This window comes from Pseudonaja textilis, chromosome 3, assembly GCF_049901715.1.
Source record: "Pseudonaja textilis isolate UNSWEBS1 chromosome 3, rPseTex1.2, whole genome shotgun sequence".
NCBI lineage: Eukaryota > Metazoa > Chordata > Lepidosauria > Squamata > Elapidae > Pseudonaja > Pseudonaja textilis.
In genome coordinates this window covers 25113157-25137838 of record NC_141992.1, presented here as the reverse complement: position 1 = coordinate 25137838, position 24682 = coordinate 25113157, and the positions used below count along the sequence as shown (strand labels likewise).

Sequence of the window (24682 nt, the reverse complement as noted above, 5' to 3'; positions counted from 1 at the left end):
AAAAGTGAGGAGCTGATGTCTCGGTGGCTATTAAATATCAACAGAATGGTTGGGGTAGGGGAAAGCAAGAAGTATTTTAAGATATTCCCCCCATGGACAATTGTGTATCTTCTTGAAAGTACATAAATGGGGGATGTCCTCTGTTTTAAATGAGATTTCTTTGATGTGATTTGTTTCAGCATATTTGTGTAACCATTTAAACTCTTCACAAATTCATTTGACCTTCATTGGTTTAGAAGTGCTCCAAAAACCAAAGGGAGGTGAAGAGGAATACATTTCTCTACAGCAGAAAGTAGTCTAACAACAATTCCCTTCAACTGCACAACAAAGTAACAGAATAGCAATAGCACTTAGACTTATATACCACTTCATAGTGCTTTACAGCACTATCTAAGTGGTTCACAGAGTCAGCATATGGTCCCCAACAATCTGGCTCCTCATTTTACTGACCTCGAAAGGATGGAAATCTTGAGTCGCTCAGAATCAAACTCCTGGCAGTTGGCAGAATTAGTCTGCAATGCTACATTCAAACCACTGTACCACTACGGCTCTTGTTAGAATAGGAGAGTTGGAAGGGACCTTGGAGGTCTTCTAATAAAAACCCCCAACAAAAACTCTTTTTTTAAAAAAAAAATCTGCAATAAATAAAACCACACAAGCAAATAAAATAAAGAAGTAAAAAAGCAATTGTAACAGTAATTATGATATTTTTATCTCTTACAAATGCCTGAGTGCACCCTTTTACCAACTATCACATTTACGTTAAAACTATCACTGTGACATGAGCTCTACAATTGCTTGCTGTGTTTTAGTAGATACTTGATAAATATGCAACATGAGTTTCTCTGCCTATGCTGATGCAGTTACAATTATATTCAATATACACAGAATTGTATATTGCATAGTAATAGTATATTCTACTGAGAATCATACTCTTTAAGATGCCAAATAGGGAATGCAAGCTAAAAAAATAAGCACTCTTGTTCCCTACTAAAGCAATGCATTATTATTAAGTAATTCCTGGCCTTCTTGCGTTGAAACACAGAGCTGTATGATTTAATGTGTGTACAGAACATGAATTAAAAATAAAATGTTCATATGATTCTATTTTAGAAAAACCACATTTCATCATTTTATAAAAACCACGTATTTGCCACAATTTCTGCTCTAGCCAAACAATGGCGACCATACAGTTCCAGGTCTAACTTTGCATGAAAAAGTGATAATTTGTCTTAGTGAATTCTTGATGGATGGTATTGAGCAAAGTGTCAGAATCCTGCACCATCTCTGGCAAGAGTGGTTGGCCACACAGAAAACTCTGTTCTGGTGTATATGTGAAGCTGAATATACTGGAATAAATCAGACCATCGTTCCTTAGTAACATAAGAGGTACAGTGATTGGGTATCGCAACCATCTCCAATCAGGGCTGAATGCAGAGATATCAGGAACAACACACACTAACGACTTGGAATTCCTAAACAAACAAATAAAAAAATATAAATTCATTTATGGTTTGGATGTGTGCATGCACACATATTTATACACATATCCATAACATGTACCTTTTCTCCTCCCCTCTCCTGTCCCAAGATAGGCTCACTAGATTTTCAAGCAGTTAAATTGGAGCAATGGTTGTAATCAATAGGTTTGTGTAAAGTGTGGGTTTCAGTGCTCTTTCAAAATGTACTTTCTTTTTATCTGTGGAACTTGTACAGGCAAAGTGGAATGGCAGCTCCTTTTCCTTTTTGCAGCTCTACACAGGCCAACTTTCCAGGACTATTTTGTAAACAGGACATCCAAACACAACACCAAACTGGGACATCTATTTGCTTCGCTATGGAACATTTCCACAAGCCATAGCTTTATATATATATAAACACCTCTTGTGGAAAAAAGAAAATCTTCCACTTATTTCTTGAATATGGGTTTCCAATTAGTTGAGCAATGTGAAAAGAAAGATGCTACATTAAATAAGCCTTTGGTTTGGTTTGATTAGCATAGGATGTAGGATTTCTGATTTTGTCTGGTTGTCTGATTTTGAGCGCTGTCTTTTTTTCATTATGTTCATGACTTCGTGTAGTGTGTTACACTATACAACAGATATAAGAACTCTTAATGCATGATGCTAACTCAAACCAAAATCTAATTATGAGCACACCCCCCCAAAAAAATTAATGAAATTCTGATGGACAAGAGCCAACATTTTATCATTTATCTTAGTTACAAGATAACCAACAGGAAACGGGCTAGAAAAAGCCCATTTGGGTTATAGAAGCAACCAAAGTATATTGAAATTTGATGGCATTCTGTGCTTACTGGTTTTCTCTTAACATTCCCCACAGTGGATGTGGAATACAAAATTAAAATTGACCGCACTAGACTTTAGTATTTAAAACAAATGTAAAATAGTGGCAACAGAGAGAACATACCAGTCAATGAATTAATATTTCAGACAATTCAAAACTATTCAGAAGTATCTAGTTTAGGAGTAGCAAAAGATCTCATCATGGATGGTTTGGAAAAAAAACTGACCATGGGAGATGTTAAAAAAGGAAAGCAACAGTGCAATCAAAACTCTCTCTGGGCTTTTATGTCTGCTGCATGTGCACTGCACTTGGTTTGATCTTACCATCATGGCTGCCAACTTGACTTTTTTGATCATACACTGATGCTAAATCAGTTAGATTCAAACAGCCACATTCTGATTGTCCACATTCAATCATGAAGTTCTCCAGTCTTTGTCTTTCTTGCTAACCCATCACGCAACATTGTCACATGGATGAAAACGAGATGCCTTTATATACTTCTTGATTTTCTAGCAAAATACACTGTCTATAAGAACTAGTGCAGACAAAGTCAGAAGCAAATAAAGTGAACCCTACTTATTCATTATAGTAGCTTTCCATTAACCTTTCTTCCATCAGAAGTAAGAGACCTTGAGCTGGTTTTCTACAGGCAAGAGAAAGGCATATTGTTGAAACGTTGATTTTACTAGGAATAAGGTTTTGGTTTTCTACTTCATGGTGAAAGGAGTTTTTCTTTGTGGTTTTTATTGTTTTTGCAATACATTTACTCAAATCCCTACCTGCGTGACTTCCGGTTTTGGTATCAGCCAAAAATGCCTGCAGTATATACATGAAATAAAAAAAATGGAGATTTTTGGACCCTGTTTCCGTACTTATCAGAAAGGGAATTTGAGCCTTCTTTTCACAGAAACCATACAATTACATTGCTGCTGCTGTGTGATTCAGTTATCTCTCTTTTCTTGTGTCAGGCATGGGGAGACTCAAGGTTTTAGAAGGCGCTGCCTTCTACTATAAATAAAAAATATTGAATTAATAAACACAACAACTAGTATTGCACTGATCCATTTCATTCACTGCTGATCTCTCTTGAAGAGATGCTTTTGGAGGTTGTGCAAAGAATAATGGCTGTGAGACTTGCCCAACTGATCATGCTGTGGTTTCAGGACAGTCTGTGCCTGCTTTACCTGTACATAGTCTCTGCTTCCACATCTCCAAACCAAACTTTCATGTTTGTATGGAAATAGTTGCCTTGGACTTCCAGCATTGCCACATCCCCTCCACCTGTCAGCTGTGAAAAACAAACCCAAGCATATAGGATCGTCCATCTTCTCATGAAGGTACAATATAGCCTTTCCTTCCAGCACTTTGTTCTAATTTTGCACCTCTGTGGACTTTAAAGCAAAGATACCCATGTTTTGACCTGGAAGGCTTTTTGGCTTTGCACAGAAATCTATAATTTCTATAATGCCAATGGGCTGGAAAACTTAAAGCTCTCCAGAGATTATGGAACTGTAACACCTGTTATGATAAATGCTATCCATTAAATCTAGGGTTGAGTGTTGAATACCTGGAGTAACGTGGTTTCCCAGTTTTCTGATGTCTTAGCCATGCTCGGAGGGGTAAAATGTATTGGTGCTTACAGAAGTGACAGTAGTAAATAAATAATTTAAATGGGAAAACAAAAGACTTTGGTTTGGTTCATATAATGTAGTTTCCAAACTGTATTAAGAGAACAGAAAAAACCCTCAGGTTATGCTTACTCTTATGCCTCCCATCTGAATGCTTCCAAGATATGAAAGAACACAAGGCACCAATGTAATCCTTCATTTTAGTTTCATCAGTAAATATACCTTTCTGCAGCCACACTTCAGTTGCTGCTTTCTGTTCTCCAAGGAGCTCCATATTAGTCTTATGCATTCTATATTAATTAATTCATACAAATTGCCAGTCTCTGATTCAGTGAAAATGTAACGTTCTATCTAAGCTGTTTGTAGAGATGATTGTAGGAGTAAATAATATTTCAATATACTCAATATACACAATCTTTTATTGCCATTTCAAGGAAAGGAAGACTAAATGATTCTTTAGTTTTTGATGTTAGGGCTGGGGTTAAAATTATTAAGATGAAATAGCCAACATTTTGTTCCCTATTTTTTTGCACAAAGCAGCAAGGCAAAAGAGCATGAAAAAACCCTCTATGTACCTCCAAGGTTGTTATAAGAGGGACAGGGCCCACTGGATTCTGGATGCTGGTTGGGTTGAGGCTGAATGAGTATTCTACAACCTCTGTCCCAATGATGGTCCAACAGGAACTGTCATTCAGCAATTCTCGGTTTATTTCTTTGGGACAGAGAGATGCCTGCATAGCAATAAACATCAACTTTGAATATATTCATCAATGTGATTATAAACCACTTTTCTGCCTACTGTAATGCAATTGTTCTACAAAATCATCACAAATACAAAGCAAAGAGATAGATAGATTTATTTAAAACAATCCAAAGTAATAATAAAATTATTTAAAAGCCAGCAAAGTCTTCGTTAAAATGCAACAGAAATGGAGCCAGCCTGTCTTACTTTGAAAGTGAATTCCTTCTACTTAGAGCTAAGGAATTGAAGTAAGGCAATGCTTTTCAAACTTGGCAACTTTAAGCTGTGTGGACTTCAGCATGCCACTGGGGAATTTGGGAAGTTAAAATGGCAAAGTTTGAAAAAAAAACTTGACATAAGGCAACTAAGGCAGCATTGACCACTGACCATACAGTTCTCCGAATTTCCATGCTAGCTAGGGATCCTGGAAGCTGTAAGCCCAGTTGTTGTGAATGGCAGATGGGGTAAGCCTAAAGCCTAATCAATATGGCAGTTGCCATTTTCTATTAGCGTTTGATAGAATGAAGTTAGTGAAATAATGAAATACTTGAATGTTTACAACACTGGAATTATACAGGTCACATATACTTTCAACTTTCCATTTCAGTATTTTTAGCCAGTACAAAAATGAACAAGGGATTTTTTTTAGGATCTCCCCAATTAATTTTCCCATTTCTATGTTGTTGAAGTGGCCTTGATTATGGCCATGGGAAACCATAATCATATCCAATTCATGTAAACCTTGGTCACACTTTGGCAATTATTTCAGTCTGCTCAGGGAGCAATGAAGATAGCCATCTGTAATTCTCCAGTTGTGTACAATTAATATAGTAATATATAATCATGCACTTTTCCTTCTGCAGCTCCCAATTTTTGTGGGAAAAAGGGAAGTAGTGTCAGTGTGGTCTATTCAGATAGAATTCTGGATATACTGAACACATGAAGGGAAGAGTGACAATGTTCATCATGGCCATTCTCTATGTCCTCTTATGGATAGGGGGTAAATTTCACAGGTATCTAACACTAGTTTTCTAGAGGTCTAAACTAAACATAGAGCCTATGCATTCCCAGAAGTTTTACCAGCTCAAAAGATTTGTTTATTCTTGAAGGTTAAAGAGGATAGGGAGGGGGGACTTATTTGCTCTTATTTGCTTTTGTTGATTGGATTTCTTCTCTGAGTACAAGCAAGAACATCCTTCTTTATACTCAAACAACATGAACAACTTCAAACTTTATGGCTACCAGCATTATACTTAAATCCAAGCTAGGTCGGTTCCTGAAAGACAACAAGAGAACTGTATCCACATTACCTGGTACTGGATTACTTTCTCTGTTGAAAGGCAGAGGTACATCCTATCACTCCCATGAAACTGGAACGCACATTTATGCAACTGGGAAACAGGTTCATCCACATCCAACATTACTGATTGCTTAGCAACTTTGCGAATGATCTCAAGAATAAACAGACATAAGAAAAGCTCGAAAGAGAACATAAAACCATTTGACATTTGCAGGGAGTTCAGATTTTTAAAATTGCGCTTCAGAGAACAGAATAGGAACGAAAATGGCAAGCTATGCAAAGTAGAGTCGTCCAAGGATTGTCCTTGGGACTGATGCAAAGCCCTCCAACCACAACTATTACCTACTTTTTGAATGGGAACTTACAACCAAGAGTCCTCCTCCCCAAAAATTGTGCACCGGTTGTTGGAGGTTCCCAAACCTATAGTCACTCAGTCTTATCAAATTGAGCCTGAGCCTGTCCTCTCCATGAGATGCTGAGAAAGCACCTTGATGATATCACACATCAACCAATTGTATTTGAACATGTGTAACAATATATTGATGATACCTAAAAATGTGCTATTGGACGACTTCATCCAACAACCTCATGTAGATGTTAAATAAGAATAGGAACACAGGCGAGCCCGGTGGAACCTCACTCTTTAGGGAATTAGAGATGGGTTCTCTTTCCCACAACGCCAATTGTAACTGAATCCAGAGGAAGACGAATCACTGTAACATTCCCAGACTCCAACACTTCCAGACACTTATGTTTGTCAAGAAAGAGATTATGATCAATAGTATCTAAAGCCACGTAGAGATCAAGGAAGACTAGAATGGATACAGACCATCCCAGTTCCCAGTTGAGGTCTTCTCAACTCTGTGTCAGCTTTGGAAGCCATATTGTACTTAGAAGCTTCCAAGCTGCCACATCTTAGTGCCTGGGAAATTGGGAGGGGGGATTTCATAGAGAGGTGGAAGATTAGACATAACAACATTCTTCTTATAAAGTGAAGGACAAGTTACCCTGCACTTGGAAAGGAGTGTCTGGAGGAAGGTCTCCAGTTGGGACGATGGATGATTGGGCTATGTGATGGACTGGTGGGTGCAAAGGATAGGTTTTGAATTTCAGTTGGGAAGGGAAAACCCGGAACTCCCAGAGTCGGGTTTTCCCAGGTATGCCAGTATGACTTCCTTAATACATTCTTATTGGATGAACTTTGTTTCTGAGCACTGAATGAAATGGGGAGTTTCATTGGAACGCTGACACTCTGACTGAAAAAGTTCCAGACATCAAAAAAGGAAAATTTGGAAAAATATAGCACAATTTTACACTAGACAAAATGTTTGTGGAACAGATTTTTGCTTTTCAGCAGGTCAAAAGAGAAGTATGAAGGTTAGAAAATTTATTCATTTAAAAAAAAGCATATGGCAAGCAAACAGCCTGAGACTTTTATTTATTTGCTTAATTTGTAGAGCTGCTCATCTCATGAGCAAATGACTCTGAGCGGTGTACAACAAAACTAAAACAATAAGCCTCTAAAATCATTGTTAGCAAATATTAAATATTATTGACTGTTGAATGAGTATGGAGTTGAAGGTAAGATGCTGAATGTAATAACAGTATATGATGGAAGTACAACATGTGTGAGAATAAATGGATAGCAGATATTTCTATTGTGATGAATATAATAAATGTTCCTAGTGATATCAAAAATGTGTTGGCTAGACACATAAATATATATATATCTATATATCAGGGGTGGGATTCAATTTTTTTTTACTACTGGGTCTGTGGGCGTGGCTTGGTGGGCATGGCAGGGGAAGGATACTGTAAAATCTCCAGTCAGAGATGGTATTTGCTGGTTCTCCAAACTACTCAAAATTTCTGCTACCGGTTCTCCAGAACTGGTCAGAACTTGCTGAATACCACCTCTGATTTTATATATATATAAAAGCGAAATACCACTCATGCATCATCACAAAATCTCCACAACCGTAAAGCCTACAAACTTGAAATTTGGCACATATGTTCCTCTTGGCTTCTAGGTGCTCACTAAGAAAGGGTTTTTCAAAAGGACCATCAGAGCATTAGTCTTTATTATATTATTATTAACACGCTCTGATGCCAAGGAGTTCTACTTCCCCTCCCCACCTGAAAAGAAATCTGTTCCAAATGCAAAACACAAGCAGAGGAGAGGAGTTTCAGTTTTAGTTTCACAGCACCAAGCAGCTTTATTACAAAACAGCTGAGCTAAGCCACAGACTCCTTGCCATCTCCTTTTTGCTCACACAACAAATACTGTTTCAGTTTCCAAACAGCCCTCAACTCTCTCACACACTGACAGGATGCTAGCCAGATGAATACCAATGGATGCTGGTAGGCAGAGACAGAATTTTTTCCCTTATTTTTCTCCCCAAAAACTAACATAATTTTGTAGCGAAGCACAGGTATCAAGCTAGTGTCACTTATATAGTCTCTTCTCTTTGTCTGTGTCCATCTGTGTCTGTGGAGAAAACCCCAAAAGTCAAGAAGGCGATCACCACCATGTGCTTGAAGTTCATCCATTTTTATGTGTATCACATGGATGATGCCCATTCTAAGGGGGCTACAATTGCACAACCATATCTTTTTACATTTGTTGTAGGTACTTCTGCTTCTCTATTAATCTGCAGCAATCCTGTGATATTATGACTGACAAACATCTCTGTTTTATGTAGTCACCATTTAACTTTTGTGGACGTATAGGATGAAGAGAGAAGATGATCAGTGCAAGCACCAAGAATGCTATTGTAAAGTTACAGACTATTCCAAAATGTTATTTCTGCAATGCTTTTTTCCTTCCAAGTTATTATTAAAATCTCACCATAGGAGGCAGTGCTAGCCCAGTAGTCGTACAGATAAGCCGAACTCTGGAACCATACCGAATGTAGACTTCCCGCAGCGGAAAATCACTCTGGGACTGAGAACAGAACTCATCTGCATAACACAAGAAAGGGAGAGAAAAACAAAAGAGAGAGAAAGTCTAAAAGCGGATGACAAGGAGCAGGAACTGGAGTTAACCACTTGTTGAATGACAAGGTGGGTTTTTAAAATGGTATTTAAAATATAATGTGATTTTGGTCCCATAATCTATTATTCTGTCTGTGCTACTGATTGACGAGTAACAGCAAACATTCACTGAAAGACAGTAGGAAGTAAGGGGAGAAACTAAGAAGAAAGATGAGAATAAGTTGCAAAGTAATGGATGAAAGCATCTTGAGCTACAGAGCCTCCCTCTCCCGTTATCTGATGTGAAGTCACAAATTATATGTGGAGGTGCTACTTGTGCTCCATTAGTATATTTGCAAATAAGCTAGACATAACTGAAAATATGCTTTTTATTTTATCCACCAATATAATGGTGTAATTCAGTACACTGAACCCAAGTAAACCATGCTTCAAGACAAAGTATGAATTGAAGCACTAATGCACACATATACACCCACTTCTTCTTAACAGAATAACAAAATAGCAGAGTTGGAAGGGACTTTAGAGCTCTTCTAGTCTACCCCCCCACCCCATTCAGGCAGGAAACCCTGTACCATTATGGATAAATGGTTGTCCAATGTCTTCTTAAAAACTTCCAATGTTGGACCTGGAAGTTCTTCCTTTCTCCTAGCTTGGAATCGCTAACTTTTGTGGTCAGGGGAATTTTTGGAGGACATAGAGGCATTGTGAGGAACATAGATTAAAATTTCCCATCAATTTCTTTGTAATGAGTTATCAAAGGACAGACATGGGAACTGAAGAACATGTTAGTGAACCCAATGTTGCCAAGCTTAGATGCACTGTATCCCATGTTTTGGAGGGCATCCCATAAAGATCTACATATTATCTAACAATAAGTTCTTATAAAAAAAAAGATATCAGCTGCCCATCAAGCTGCTAACAAGCCTTGTTTAGCGAAAATATCCTCCTGATGTATTGGAATATAAATCCTAGAATTCCCAGCCAGCAAACTCCAGGCTGATGATGGCCTTCTCTGGAAAGGTTATTTAAACAATAAGATAATAACATCTCCAAAAATGGAAGAGCAAATTCATAATCAAGGACTTCTGCAAGGGAGATCAAAAAAGGCAAGATAGTTTCTATGACCATGTAGTCACAGCTACTCTCTTGCCTTTCTCGACTTCCTCTATATACAGCATGTCCCTATTCCTAGTATTGGTAACAAGGTTATATCCATTACTTTTAGAAAACTGACATCTTTTTCAGATGTTAATGTGATACACTAAATAAGGGGTGTCAAACATGCGTCGCCATGGCGGCATCATGTGATGTATTGTGACTTTTCCCCCTTACACTAAACTGGACATGGGCGTGGCCAACGCCTGGCCTGCGAGTTTTATAGCCCTGCACTAAATCACCTGTCCCCAAAGCTTATTTGAGGTTTTAAGCCCAAACTCGTAGCATCATAATACATACTTTCACTTCAGTGTCAAAGTTTATTCAGCCTTTCTCCATTTTGATAGTCTTCAGCCACCCAAGGTCAAAACGTCATTAAGCAATTGGGTAAACAGATTTGCAGTTAGATTTGCAGCATGAATGATTAAACCTCTGCTTGCCCTAAGCCAGCCTCACCTAGATGAAGTGTGAATGCTGCCCACTGCCGGGCGCTTGCGGTGAAAGCATCACCCTCGACAAAAAGGTAGCGAGTGCTGACAGTTTGGGAGCGCAGGCGGTTGAAGAGAGAGACCTTTGACCCAGATAAAATGCACACTAGGAAATTGAAAGTGGGAGAATGAGAGTGGGGGGAGAGGGGAGAGAGGGAGAGAGAGAGAGAAAAAAGAAGTTTGGAGTTTTTATGTGTACATTTAGATTTGTATTAGTTATCTTGATATTGTAGTCTAGGCATGTAGCTACAGATGGGCTTAAACTGAACAACCAAAGTAGGATTATTCTACACTGATGTGAATTGATAAAGATGCTGTCATTGTGACATTAGCTTTGCACCTCTAGCTGGTCAGACCTTCCCTTGGCCTGCAGCTGTTCTGCTCTGTGTTATTTGCTTTAACATAAGAAGCTACCTAAGCACCATTACCACTCCAACATTGTTCTGAGTGACACATCTCTCCAAAGGCTCAGAAAGAGAACTTTTCCATCTCTGGATACCTGATTTTATTCTCTGAAATGTCAAAGCAAAGCAACCGTGTCCTGTCTTAATATACTGGTACCTTCTTTAATGTATTCCAATCTACCACCTCCCCTGGCAACAAGGCCATCCCAAAGGACTTACGGCAACTTCTCTTCATGGAAAAACTTACGGTCTGTGTTCTTCAGGGACTGCTTTTTCTGTGAGGGCTTGGAGATCACTTTGATCAGCTTGCTGTGGAATGTGCCAATCTCCTGCCCATTGCTGAAGAACAGCTTCAGGGCTAGCCGGAAGTGTTTCCTTTTGTCAGAGTCTGAGATGTAGAGTGCTTTGGCGCAGCTGAATTTCTACATTAAAGGAGGAGGGGATATTCATTGGCAAGAAGTGAAAGGAGGGCTTGAGATCTGAGGTTTAGGCATGATAACCTGACATAGATTAGTGTAATGGGCAGAAGAAATAACCTTGAAGAACAGGAAGAAGAGCTGCTAGTCATCAGATTAAAAAAACCGGATTCCAGGGAAGAGATGTAATCTGAGAAAATATCTCAGACAAGACTCGCCCTAGTTCTCATGAAGATAAAGAAAGGGAGGGTGAGAATGGTTAATGTAATTCAGACTTTCAAGAATATATTAACTGAGCCATAGTGGCGCAGTGGTTAGAATGCAGTACTGCAGGCTAGCTCTGTCCACTGCCAGGAGTTTGATCCTGACCCGCTCAAGGTTGACTCAGACATTCATCTTCCGAGATTGGTACAATGAGGACTCAGATTGTTGGGGGCAATATACTGTACTAATTCTGTAAACCACTTAGAGAGAGCTGTAAGGCACTATGAAGTGGGGTATAAATCTAAGTGCTATTGCCGTTGCTATATTAAAACTGTATTGGCCTGCTCGGCTCTGGTTTCCTGGTCTGGTCTATTTTGAATGGCTGACAACAACACCAGTTCACTGGGGGAGACAAATAACAATAGCACTTAGACTTATACACTGCTTTATAGTGCTTTACAGCCCTCTCAAGGCGGTTTACAGAGTCAGCATACTGCCCCCAACAATTTGAGTCCTATTTTACCACGTTGGAAGGATGGAAGGCTGAGTCAATCTTGACCTTGTTCGATCTGCCAAATTGCAGTGGGAGTAGCTTGCAATACTGCACTCTAACCACTGCACCACTGAGGCTCCAAATAACTGGCGGCATTGGAATAAATAATACTTGGAAATTATTTATGAGCATTATTGAGCAATAACTGTTCAAGTGGCAGAGCTATTAATATTTTATTTCATATGGACTTGGCTTAATATAGAGTTTTTCAGCTTCCTTCTACTGCAAAGGTTCCTCCCAACAGATGATATACACAAAGGTGATAGATGAAAGATGATATACACAAAAGTGTTGCCTTTGATATTTACATTCTTTCCATTTACACTGTTGGTAGAAAGGTTTTACAGCATTCTGTAATGTTTCCAAAAATTAGCTGATTGGAGGTAAAAATGGAAGAAAAGAAATGGAAACCTAAAAATGATCAGAATGGCCCTTAAATTATACCAGACTCCCAGAAACTCTGCACTCTCTAGAAGTGTGAATTCAAGTCCCAGAATTCTTAGGAATGGCTGGGCTCACTGGATAATTCTAAACATCTTGCATGTGTCCAGACTGGGGAAATTTAAGCTATGCCATCATTAATCTTTTTAATACATTTCTATTTTAGGAAGACTTAGCAGGGATTCTTTAAATAACCTATCATCTTAACAACCAACCGATCACAATGACTTACTAGTAGTAGTCTGGCTTTATTTTGTGCTACTTAAGAGAGTGTACATAATGTTCCCACCTCCTTCCCCCCGACCCCCAACAACACTGAGAAGTCAGTTAGACTTAGAGAAAGTGACATGTAATCAAGCCAACTGTCATGCCTAAGAGAGGACAATAACTTCTGGTCTCCCATTTTCTAGCCCAGCAGCACTTTAGCCCTTCTAATTTCTGCAGCCAATGTCCCGAGTAAGCAAAGTAATACATTTAACTGAATGTACTATTCCAAAAGATTGATATGGGAGCTTTGAAGCACAAAAGAGGCAGAACAATGCATTATAAAGCATTAGTAAAGAATAAAGTGGTGTATTTAAATGGTTAATGTAATCATGACCACAATGTTGTCAAATAAGAATAAGAAGCAGAATAAGGCTTAATCAAGAATCTATCAGATTAAAAGCATTCAACTGTAATTGAAGTCCAAATTACACAACTTCCTTGCCAAATATTGTGAACAAGTGTACAATCAAGAAATAGGAACAAGTTTGAAAGATCTCACTCTATATCATCCAGCTTTTAGAGGGTCTCTTATTAACATGAGCTCAGTTTGTCATCAGTGAGAATGAAATGTGGGATCAAGTAGCTCCCGCTAAAGTTTATAATAGTCCCCATTTAAAGCCTTTGTGGTTAATATAAAGGGAGAGGTAATTAGGGATGTTATTACAGGTGAAATACAAAATATGGGTCTCGGGGCTGTTTTATTGACTTAGCAGTTAGGGAAATCCAAATGGAAAGGCGTATTCATATGTATTTGCTTTTCTGAGTGCAAAGAGCCTCCTAGGTTTACTGTTCCCAGTCATCTTGGCGCTCTCTCTGTTCTGATAGGCTTTGCTTTTACAATGAGTTAAACATTGCAAGCACAAAGGTGGCTACTGTAGCTCCACTGGCTCTCTTGTGACCTCTGCATTCTTCCAGGGCTGTGATAATGCTGCGGACATTTTTGTTCTATTAAAAAGATGCCAAGCGATCACTCTCACTCTTGATCTTTGAGGGCACTCTACCGTTTTCTTTCCCTCTTTATCTTCCAATAAAGGAGGCACCTTTTACTTGGCAGCAATCAGGATCAAGCTTTGCAGGGTAAATCTCTGGCAGACCTCCCACTGCCATGAACATCAAAGGCAAAGAGAGATGAGCTTCTTTGAAGCCCCTCAAAGGTTACATTTTTTTATGCAGGAAAATAGTGCAGATAAAGAGTAATTGGGCCAAGGGTTTCATGAAGGATTCTAAGGAATTGGCTGAACCTGAATGGCATTGATGTATGTGCAAGTAGACCTCACATTGAACTGCCTCACGCAGCAACAATTTTTTTAAAAAAAATATTTATACATTTTTTTTCTTTAAATACACATAGGTGTTTGGTGAACAGTGTATTGTCTGAATCATTTTAGATTTACAAGATATTAATAATAATTCTGAAATTAACAATAGTAATTAAATAATAGTGATGATAATAATCAATTTACTTTATAGACAATACTACTACTACTAATATTAATCAAGTATATCTGATAATAATTTTTCAACTTCTAACATTTGTGTCAACATGGTAATTATATTATATAGCAATATATGTAGTAATGTTTTTCCCATTTCTAACTTCTACCTCTATTTTCTAATTCTTAATCAAATAAGTTTATATTAATATCTATCTATATCTATATCTATCCATCATCTCTTGTTCTAGTATTTTAATATTTTAATTCTTGTTACTTTTTTGACCACTCTCCCATTCTCCTCCCTTGGGATCTTGTGTCTCCTTACATCTCTCTTATTTAAAACTAATATTTCGTCTGCTTCTACATCTACCTCTCGCTGTCGAATCTCATCTACCTCTCGCTGTCAAACCCATCTATAATGCTTTCATCACTCCCATTTTCTCCTTGTCCTTTTCTATATTTTGAACTCTTAAAGCGTAATCCTCCTGCTTCGTTTCAGAAATGTTTAATATCTCTTCCTCCTCTTTATCTATTTGTGTTATTTGTTGATTTGTCTTCTCTATTTCTTCCTCTCCTCTTTCTACTTTCTCCTCTATTTTGTGGGTGTCTTGTTCATTTTTCATTGTCATTTGTGGAGAGTGTCCTGACCTCACAACTGTATCGTGTATCATCAGCAACAATTTGAAGTTACAATGATGCTAAAAAAAATAATAACTGCAACCAAGGTGCACATTTATGACCCTTGCAGCAACACTCAGTCTCTTGTTTGCCATTATAGTCAGTACTCTTGTCCTGTGCGTGACCCATTTTTTTCTCCTCCCACCCCAAGAGACCAGAAAGATTGCCTAAACAAGTAACCTCTTCCTGGATTGCTTTCATCTGCAGCCGGGCTTCAGCTGCTGCCTGAAATTGACAAAACTCTAACCTGTTTCACACTTGACTAAAGGCTTTTGTTTGCCTCCTAAGCAGCTCATTTGGCAAACAGCTAGGGCATTTCTTTCCATGTATACTCCCTATTATATGATGCTTACTCTCTTGTAATCCCTTCTTCTCCCATGAATGTAAATGCAAGCATCCTTTCTTGCTAATTATCTCAGCACCAGGAAGAACATGCCAAAGAACAGGGGAGTGGGAAAAAGGAAAAGCTGAAGTCTCCATCATATGCTTCCACTTACCAACTGCATCACTTAGCAGTTGCAGGTCCAACTGTGGTCACTAAACAAGATCCACATGGACTAATAAGCACTTTAGCTCACTCAGGGACTCAGATTGAGTTACTTCTGGGAAGAATCAGAACTTCTCTGTTCTTCAAGTATTTTTAACCGGCTGACTACCATGAGAATGCATTGTAGGATTACTACAAAAGATACCTTCCTTTGCAATAGTTCCCTGATTGTGCAGTACCCTCTGTTTGGAACTGTACCAGTCCTGGGCCCCAGGGGAGCTTCCTGGGAGCAAAAATGGCCTCCCAGGAGGCTTCCCTGAGGCCCAGGAGGCAAAAAAAATATGGAGTGCCGGGGTGTGTGTGTGCTGCAAAAAAACCCCACGCCCACCCAGTCACATGGCCACACCCCACCTAGCCACGCCCACCTAGCCACACCTACAAAACCAGTAGTAAAAATATTTGCATCCCACCCCTGCCGTTATACATTTCTTTTTGACACTAGTTATAAATCAGTTTCTCACATATAGTTAAGGTAATTCATGTCAGCAATTTACTATAATGTCTTTTCAGATTTCCTGAATGTTGAAAGTTAATATTTTATCATATCGACTTTAATAATATATTAGGATTTTAAAAATTATATTTGTGTATACAATAAAGATTGTTTAAATTTTAAAAAACCCAAGAGAATAAATAACAAAAGTTCAAACTAGGCATGATGATAAATATGTCTTGCATTTATTGCATATATTAATAAAGTCCTTTGACGCAAGTGTGGGAAAGGACAATTTCTTTTGCCTCCTGTCTTGCTGTCCTGAACAAAATTGTTGTCCTGAACTGCTCTTTGTATTAATAAAAAATATTTATTATTGGCACTTAAAGGGAGAATTTTGTTCACAATCCAAAAGAATTTTTTATCAGAACCATAATAAGGAGGGAAAGGTTAGCTCCCGTTCCGCACTTGTTGAAATGCAAAAAATAACCAGCTTTCCCAAAGGCAGTGTTTCTTTTTAACAGTGTGCATGACTTTCTGAGATGCATTTAACACATCTGATCTTCAAAGGCTTTTGGCAGCTGCTTCTAACTGCCAGGTTGGTCTGTAAAATGCCTCCCCCCTTATCTGAGGTTTAATCATTGCTTCTATGACTACATCTATCTGAGCCAGCTTACCTTGGAATCCAATTGCTCTTCAAAGTTTAGCTTCTGCATTTCTACATGGCTACTGCCCATGCTATCAAGTCCTATATACCCACATATCTGGGAACTGGTCCCTGTTACATCTTTGCCTAGACAAAAGAAGGGAGACAGAAATGTCACATCAGCATTCTACGTGTCTAGAAAAAAGCAGGAACGAAAGCCGAAACAACTCTGCCTAAAACAGCCCTATTTAGCTTTAGTAGGTTGAAGGTCCCTGGGGATTCTTAGTCATCCAGGTCATAATTATCTTAAAGGTGCTTTCCCTGCACTTCATCTTCAAAAGGCAACTGGATTGTTTTTTCCTTGAGGGAGAAGAAAATATTTCGCTTCTCATCCAAGAAGCTCCATCAATTCTGATGGGGGGCAGGGGGATGGAAGGATAGGAGGATAGCAGAGGTGGCATTCAGCAGGTTCTGACCAATTCTGGAGAGCCGGTAGTGCAAATTTTGATTAGTTCAGAGAACCGGCAAATCCCACCTCTGACTGGAGATTTTACAGTATCCTTCTCCTGTCACGCCCATCAAGCCGCGCCTGCAGAACTGGTAGTAAAAAAATTTGAATCCCACCCCTGGAGGATAGGTATTGGCAGTTGAGACTGGATGGTGGGGAGATAGAAGGGTATATTCTGACAGGATGGTGGGTAGGACTGTATTTCTTTGCCGTCATCTGGTTGTTAGCACTCTCCCTGAGAGCTCTTGAGGCCACCCGAGGACTTATCTTTGCCCTCGGGGTCACCTGAATCAGGGTGCAATTGGCTGTGGAAACTTCTTGGAAGCGCTGCAAGGGCTGTGTTGTAAACTGGAGATGGTTAGTGTCTTATTCCTGTGTTGAGGAAGAGGTGTTCAATTCTAACATAGATGGATTCTTTTACCCCTCTTTCAAACCAATGGTCCCTTCTATCCAAAACTTGGACTGTAGTCAGATGCTCCTAAGGATGAACAATTGTCTTTGATTTGCCACATATCTATTTCTTAATTTTATTCATTTAAGTCATATCTTAGCTGCATACTGTATGTAGATTTTCAAGAGAGCATACAATATAAAATACGCAATACAGCTATATGCACAATTTCTTTCAAACACATTTTTATCTGATTTCTGAATCTGATTTTAAAGATATTTTCTTTAAAAAACTGTATAAAAATTATATACCTAACTATATATGGAATACTATAATATTCCAATATACACATTATTTTTTGCAAAATTTCTCCTATTATGTATGCAACTATCTTTAATATATTAAGAGTTTTTTCCTTCTGTATTTTGTATATTCTTTTTTAAACGTGTACTATATTTGTGCAAAAGATAAAATATAAAAAAGAAGAAAAAAGGTTAAGAAGGAAAAATAGTGAAGGGGATGGTGCAAAGGAACAAGGAAAGAAGAAAAGAAATGTAAAAAGAATAATTTCCAACTTTCTTTGAAACAAATATAAAATATATTAACCTTTCGATATAAAATTCAATATTATGCAGCATTTAAATAATGAAAAATAATTCTAATTGTCAAATCCCAAAATTAATATAACATTTATTTTGCTTTCTAGCAAAAAGTCCAAAAGTGGTTTCTATCTAGAAACATAGCTAGACAAAATCTTTCTCTATTTTGTATTTGTATGCATTATATTTTTATTTCTTGTTTTTGCTTTATTTTAGAAATGTGTTATAGAATTCAAAATACTATGGAAAATTGTATTCTGTGAATTCATTTTGAAACTTTATATTAAGTCAGTTTCTATTTAAATGTGAATCAAAGAAGCACTATTCCACCACTAGCTGTTTATCATGTAATTTTAGCCCATCCCTGGGAATTAATCATGCATGTTAACAGCATGAGCTTTGCATGTTTATGCAAGTCAAACCAATATATCTTCCCCCATCAAATAGATTTGCAAGATCCTTTTTCTTATAAAGGAATTAAGTGCAAAGGGAAAGTCATGCATGCATTTTCTTGAGTTTCTGTTGATGAAAGAAGACAAGAAATAGCATTGCTGTTAAAGTTTTTGAAATTCTCCACCGAGTACAGTCTCCTGTTTTCCACATGAGCTAAACTTAAAGGACAACTGGATGTTTACCAATGGCATAAAATCCCATTCCATAGCAAACTGACTCCGAATGGGACATTCTGTATATGAGCATGTAGTTCTTATTCGTTCACTCCCTTCCACATGCTTGTTGATATGCTTAGGAAATTCTAAAAGTAATTTATTTGTTTTTCTAGTTAAACTATTACATCATCCCTGCCCAATTCAAACGGGGTTGTGGAATCGCCTATTCCTCAGCGTGGCCTGGCAATGCAATCAGATCAGTTTTCTAAAGCTGAGTTTGGCAGATGCCAGGGGAAATAACCTTCTTTTGGCCCTCTTGTTGTGCCAGTAGATCATGAGTCTAAAGTCTCTGTGGTCTGGATACAATTCCTGTAATGGCAGGCCAAGCTATAACCCAATTGCTGCAAACTTTGTGGCATTTTTTTCTTTCAGGCTACCAGTTAGGCTGAAAAAGGAATGCTTCATACCCAGTGCAATTAACAGATGACAAGGGAACGAGGAAACTGAAGCCAAAGTAACCCCTTTCCTAAAGGAAAACACATCTCTTGTTTTCCTTTAGAGCTGTTTGGCTAAGATTGTTCAGAGAAAGAGGAACAGCCTTAAATTAAGCAAGAGTGACTTCATGGCTGTACATGAAAAACAAAGTTGCATGGTGTGGGAGTATATTGATGAGTGAATGGGGAACCCAATGCCAGTAACAATGATGTTGATAAATGTTACATACTTCAAATCCATGAACTACTGCAGCTTTAAGAACTTTTCAAGTTTTGCCTTGTTTACTATTTTGTAGTGGGCTTTTTATCCAGCTGTTAAGAGTTACATTTGAAGACAGAGATAGGCCAAATCAAGTAGCAGGTGCATGCTCAACCTTTTGTGGTGATGACCAATGAGAAGTGAGCATCAACTGGCTGCTAAAGGCTGAAGATCTACCACTGCCACATTTTGCAACAACTCAGTTCCTATCTACCCTCTGTTAGAAAAACAAGAAATAAAAGTATGTATGAAAATACAAAATACAGGGGAAAGCCCCTTAAATATATTAATCTGTGATCTTATTTCCTTCTTAGTTTTTTGTTATCTCTTTTGAATGGTGTGTCAATATGGTTTATCTCTATGTGTCTATTAATGGCTGATTTCTTTGAATGCCAAGAATCAAACATGCTTGAATGGAAGAAAAAAAAAGATACAGTTTCCTAGTTGAAACTATGGTTGAGTTTGTCCACATGCTATGAGTTATCACTCTGTCTTTTTATTGCTAGTTGATGTTCATGGATGCACTCTGCTACTCTTAGATAGGTAGAAGACTACAGTACATATATTTTCTTCTATTGAAACAATAATATATATTCAACTCTATTAGGATATTACAGATAGTCTTGGCATTCAGGATTATCAGTCTCATCTAGGTGCAGCCAGTAATTTTTATGGTGGTTATCTGGATTTTGCAGTCTAGTTACTGTAGGCCAAATAATTTTTTTAAAATCCCAATATAGAAGGTTTCTACAAACAGTTTTCAAACTTCTATAATTCCAATTCTTGGGAAATGAAGAGTGAACTAAAATGGATTATACCTTTAATTTCTTCCTTCTTTTGTTTCCAGCCGGGTCCACTGAGATACACACATGGGGGTGGGCAGAAAAATCTGACAAGAAAAAAAAGTTGTGTAATAAACAGTTAAACTAGGAAAGTTTCTTTGAATTTTTATTTTTTGTTGAGAAATAGATTTCAAAATATTTATTATTTTATAAATGACATGAATAAGGATTGCAGGAGAGCAGTACATAGGAAATCACACCATAGTTTAGCATGATGTATAAATTCAGAGTTATGATGTGGCAAAGAAAGAGGTTATCATTTGTCTTCCTGATAATTTTATATGGAGCTCTAAAGGTGCCCCTTGATTTCACTAAAATTTATTTATTTATTTATTTGATTTGTCAATCACTTACAAGATAATAGGTATAAGTATAAACATGAGTAAGAATACAGGAAATAGGTACAATAAATGGGGACAATAGGACAGGGATGGTAGGCACAATGGTGCACTTATGGACGCCCCTTACAGACTTCTTAGGAATGGGGGGAGGTCAATTATGGTTAGTTTGAGGTTAAAGGAGTGCGGGTTAGAAGATGTAACAATAGAGTCAGGTAGCGCATTCCATGCATTGACCACTCTGTTGCTGAAGTCGTACCTTCTGCAATCAAGTTTGAAGCTGTTTACATTGAGTTTGTATCTGTTGTGTACTCTTGTATTGCTGCGGTTGAAGCTGAAGTAATCATTGACTGGTAGGACATTGTAGCAGATAATTTTGTGTGCTACACTTAAGTCTAACACTTAAGTCTAACCATAGTTCAAGGTTGTCCAAGCCCAAAATCTCAAGCCTGGTGATATAGGGTATTCTGTTGCAAGCAGAGGAGTGTAGTACTCTTCTCATGAAATACTTCTGGACTTGATCAATTGTATCAGAGGTGGTATTCAACCGGTTTGCACCTACTTGGGCGAACCGGTAGCAGTTATTTGGCATGGGCTGCCGAACCGGTAGCAATCCCTGGCTGGCCATGCCCCCAACCCGGTCACTCACTTGTGATTGCTCTCTTAGCTTTCCGTTCCCCATGTCCTCTTTCTCCCCGGGAAAAGGAAGAAAGGCATGGACGCTGCAAGTATTGCTTTCCCCTTGTGAGTTAAAGTGTCGGGAGTGAGAAGGAGTACGCTGGGGGGGGGGGGAATCCACTCAAGCCTTGGAGAAATTTAAAGGAGCTGCTTCCAGAATGCTTGTCTGTTAAGTGCTCTGTGTGTGTGTGTGTGAGAGAGAGAGAGAGAGGGGGGAAGGTAGAGAAAGAAAGAAAAATAGGAAGAGAGAGAGAGAGATAAAACTGCTATTATTTTTAATTGTTCCATTATTTATCATGTGTTAATATTTTACACTGTCTCTACACCTAGAGTGATTTTTCTGCCTTTCTTTTGCCCAGGGCTACCACATATTTTTCAGGGTTTACATGCATTCAATGTCAATAGTCCAGAACATAAAATACACATGTGTTTAACAAGAGTTGAAAGGGACCTTGGAGGTCTTCTAGTCCAACCCCCAGCTCAGGCAAGAAAACTGAGGATGCCAAACTCTGAGTAGAAATCCTGGGAAAGGTGTCAGAATAATACTTAGAAGGGACCTTGGGGTGAACCCTATACCATTTCAGAGAATTGGCTGTCCAGTCTTTTCTTCAAAACTTCCAGTTATTGAGCACCACTGGTTAATTGTTCTCACTGTCAAGAAGTTTCTCCTTAGTTTTAGGTTGCTTCTCTCTGCTCAGTTTCCATCCATTGCTTCTTGTTTGCATTCTGCTTCTTTGGAAAATACATTGTCCCCCTTTCTTTGTGGCAGCCCCTTAAAAGCTTGTTGCCTATCACACTCTTGAGTAAAGCATGTGAGCCATTTCCTCCTTTCAGTGGTCCATGAAAGTACATCAATAGTATGCAGATAATAAAGTCAAAAAAGGTGAACAACATTTTTACAGAGCTATAGATAAGTTGAGGCTGGGTGACAAGGAATGGCTGGGAGGGGAGGGGCCAGGTGAGGCACCCCTTGATGTGAGTGACATTGAGTTGGCCATGCCCACCCAGTTACATAACCACCAAGCCATGCCCACCCAGTCACATGATCCCCAAGCACGCCCACCCAGTCACATGACCACTAAGACACACCCACCCTGTCACATGACCACAAGCCACGCCCACCGAACCAGTAGTAAAACAAATTGAATTCCACCACTGAATTGTATTATGTCTGATATGCAGTGCGGATTCCAGACTGATGAGCTGTATTCGAGTATTGATTGGGCAAAAGTTTTGTATGCTCTAGTTAGCAGTTCAATATTTCCAGAGAAGCTTTCTAAGCTTCATAAGATTAGATTTACAACTTTTAATGCCTTTTTGGCAATGCTGTTACAGTGAGCTCTGGTGCTTAGGTCATTAGATATGAGTACTCCAAGTTCCTTGACAGAGTGAGGATCATCAACGAGGTCATATCCGCCTAGTTTATATTTGGTGTACTGATTTTTTTTTTTACCAATGTGTAGGACAGAGCATTTGTTGGTCGAGATTTGGAGTTGCTAGATGTTTGATCATTCAGACACATAATGAAGGTCACTTTGAAGGATACATTGTCAGTGGTATCCTAAGGGTCTGAAAAAATATTTAGTAAGAATTGGAAAGTTCAGTCTGTTGAAAGAAGGCACCTTATTAAGCTTCAATTGATGTTTTTAATTGGTTTGGAAAAGAGATTTACTCATACTATTAGTGCTTTTCACTTTATGGATTAAAACAAATAAAGGATCTCTCATTATTTATGTAACAAAATTATATATCCTTGAGACTAGATTCATATGGATTATGCTTAATTTTTGTATTCTTAACTTTTGTGACTACCTCAAATAGTTCATTTTCCAAAGACTAAAGTATTGTAACTGTACAGCTGGATTTATGACATGGGTACCTATGTTTAGCAGTAACATGTTTTACTCAAACTAATTTTGGGGATTTGCACAACACAGAAAGTAGTGAACTAAAAATAGAGCTGGGTTCACTCAAAACACCAGGTTAATATGTAGCTGGCTAGTTCAATGTGTATTCAGTAGTAATAATCTCCCTCAGAAATGTTGTAAATTAGAGTGAAATATGTCTAGATTTCTTTTTCATTTTTGGTTCTAAATTTCCTTCATGACTTTAACAGAATAGCAGAGTTGGAAGGGATCTTGGAGGTCTTATAGTTTAATCTATGGCTCAGGCAGAAAACCCAATACCAGGAGTGTCAAACTCAAGGCCTGGGGGCTGGATCCGGCCCATGGGATACTTAGATCTGGTCCATGGGGCTGCCCTAGAAACAGCAAAGGATTGGCCTGTGGTGCCTCTGCCAATGAAAATGTAGCTAGGGAGGGCCTGTGCAGTCCTCCTGAACTCAGTTTTCACTTGCAGAGGGTTGCAGGAAGCCATTGCAGCCGAAAACAGAGCCCAGGAGCCACAGGCGCCCCCGACATGAATGACGATAAGTTAGCCACACCCACCCTGGTCCTACAAGGTCAAACACAATCCTGATGTGGCCCTCAATGAAATCGAGTTTGACACCCTTGCCCTATACCATTTCAGAAAAATGGTTATCCAATCTCTTCCTAAAAACCTCCAGCGTTGAAGCTTCTGAAGGTTATTCCATTTATTAATAGTTCTAACTGTCAGGAAATTTCTCCTGTAGGAGGTTTCTCCTAGGTTGCTTCTCTCCTTGATTAGTTTCCATTCATTGCTTTTTGTGCTGTCTTTAGGTGCTTTGGAGAATAGCCTTCTAGTGCAATCATGCTATATCTGCTGGGGTGGGAAGAGGACTAGGTTGAGAGACTGGCTGAATTCACAAAGCACTAACTCAAAAATAAATGGTGCCATATACAAACCCTGTCAATGACTGGTCCTAAGTTACCTATTAAACTATATAACTCAATATAGACTTGTTCAAAGCCATGTCTAACCCTAAGCCTATGTCAGACAAGCTGTCAGATTAACTCTACATATACCCTGGACATCTGTAGAGACATAGAAACAATACAAAATGAATAAATGCAAATGTTTTAAAAGCGTTTGGTTTGCATAGATTGCAATTACATTTGTAATTAAAACCAGTGACACTAAAAAAATAATTCAGACCCATAAATTTTGTTCCTTCTTTGATCATAAATTATGTCCATAAATTCTTGTGTTTCTTTAAGCACAATTACTTTCTGTTGTATAAAACAGGAATTTGCTTTCCTTTTTTATGTTTCCAGTGTCAGACATCTGTATAACGGAGACATGACTATCAACTCATTAGCCCTGTTCTATGGAAGATGGTAATATTTATACAGGGGTAAAACTTTCATTTTATATCTAAGTGGAAATAAGTCTTATTCCTGTGATTT

General features: G+C 38.3%; 1 protein-coding gene across 1 annotated transcript in view; it reads right to left on the bottom strand.

Moving 5' to 3' along the window:
- Window positions 1–692: 692 nt before the first annotated feature.
- The window catches only part of RBPJL (recombination signal binding protein for immunoglobulin kappa J region like), a 48205-nt gene continuing 24215 nt past the window's right edge, over window positions 693–24682 (bottom strand). Inside the window, exons 5-13 of the mRNA XM_087928755.1 lie at window positions 20317–20387; window positions 16671–16786; window positions 11266–11440; window positions 10583–10720; window positions 8826–8938; window positions 5988–6128; window positions 4511–4666; window positions 3492–3595; window positions 693–1475 (exon numbers count right to left, since the gene is read on the bottom strand). Of these exons, the coding sequence (XP_087784881.1) occupies window positions 1202–1475; window positions 3492–3595; window positions 4511–4666; window positions 5988–6128; window positions 8826–8938; window positions 10583–10720; window positions 11266–11440; window positions 16671–16786; window positions 20317–20387 (1288 nt within the window). The 3' untranslated portion in view covers window positions 693–1201. The remainder of the gene's footprint in view (window positions 1476–3491; window positions 3596–4510; window positions 4667–5987; window positions 6129–8825; window positions 8939–10582; window positions 10721–11265; window positions 11441–16670; window positions 16787–20316; window positions 20388–24682) is intronic.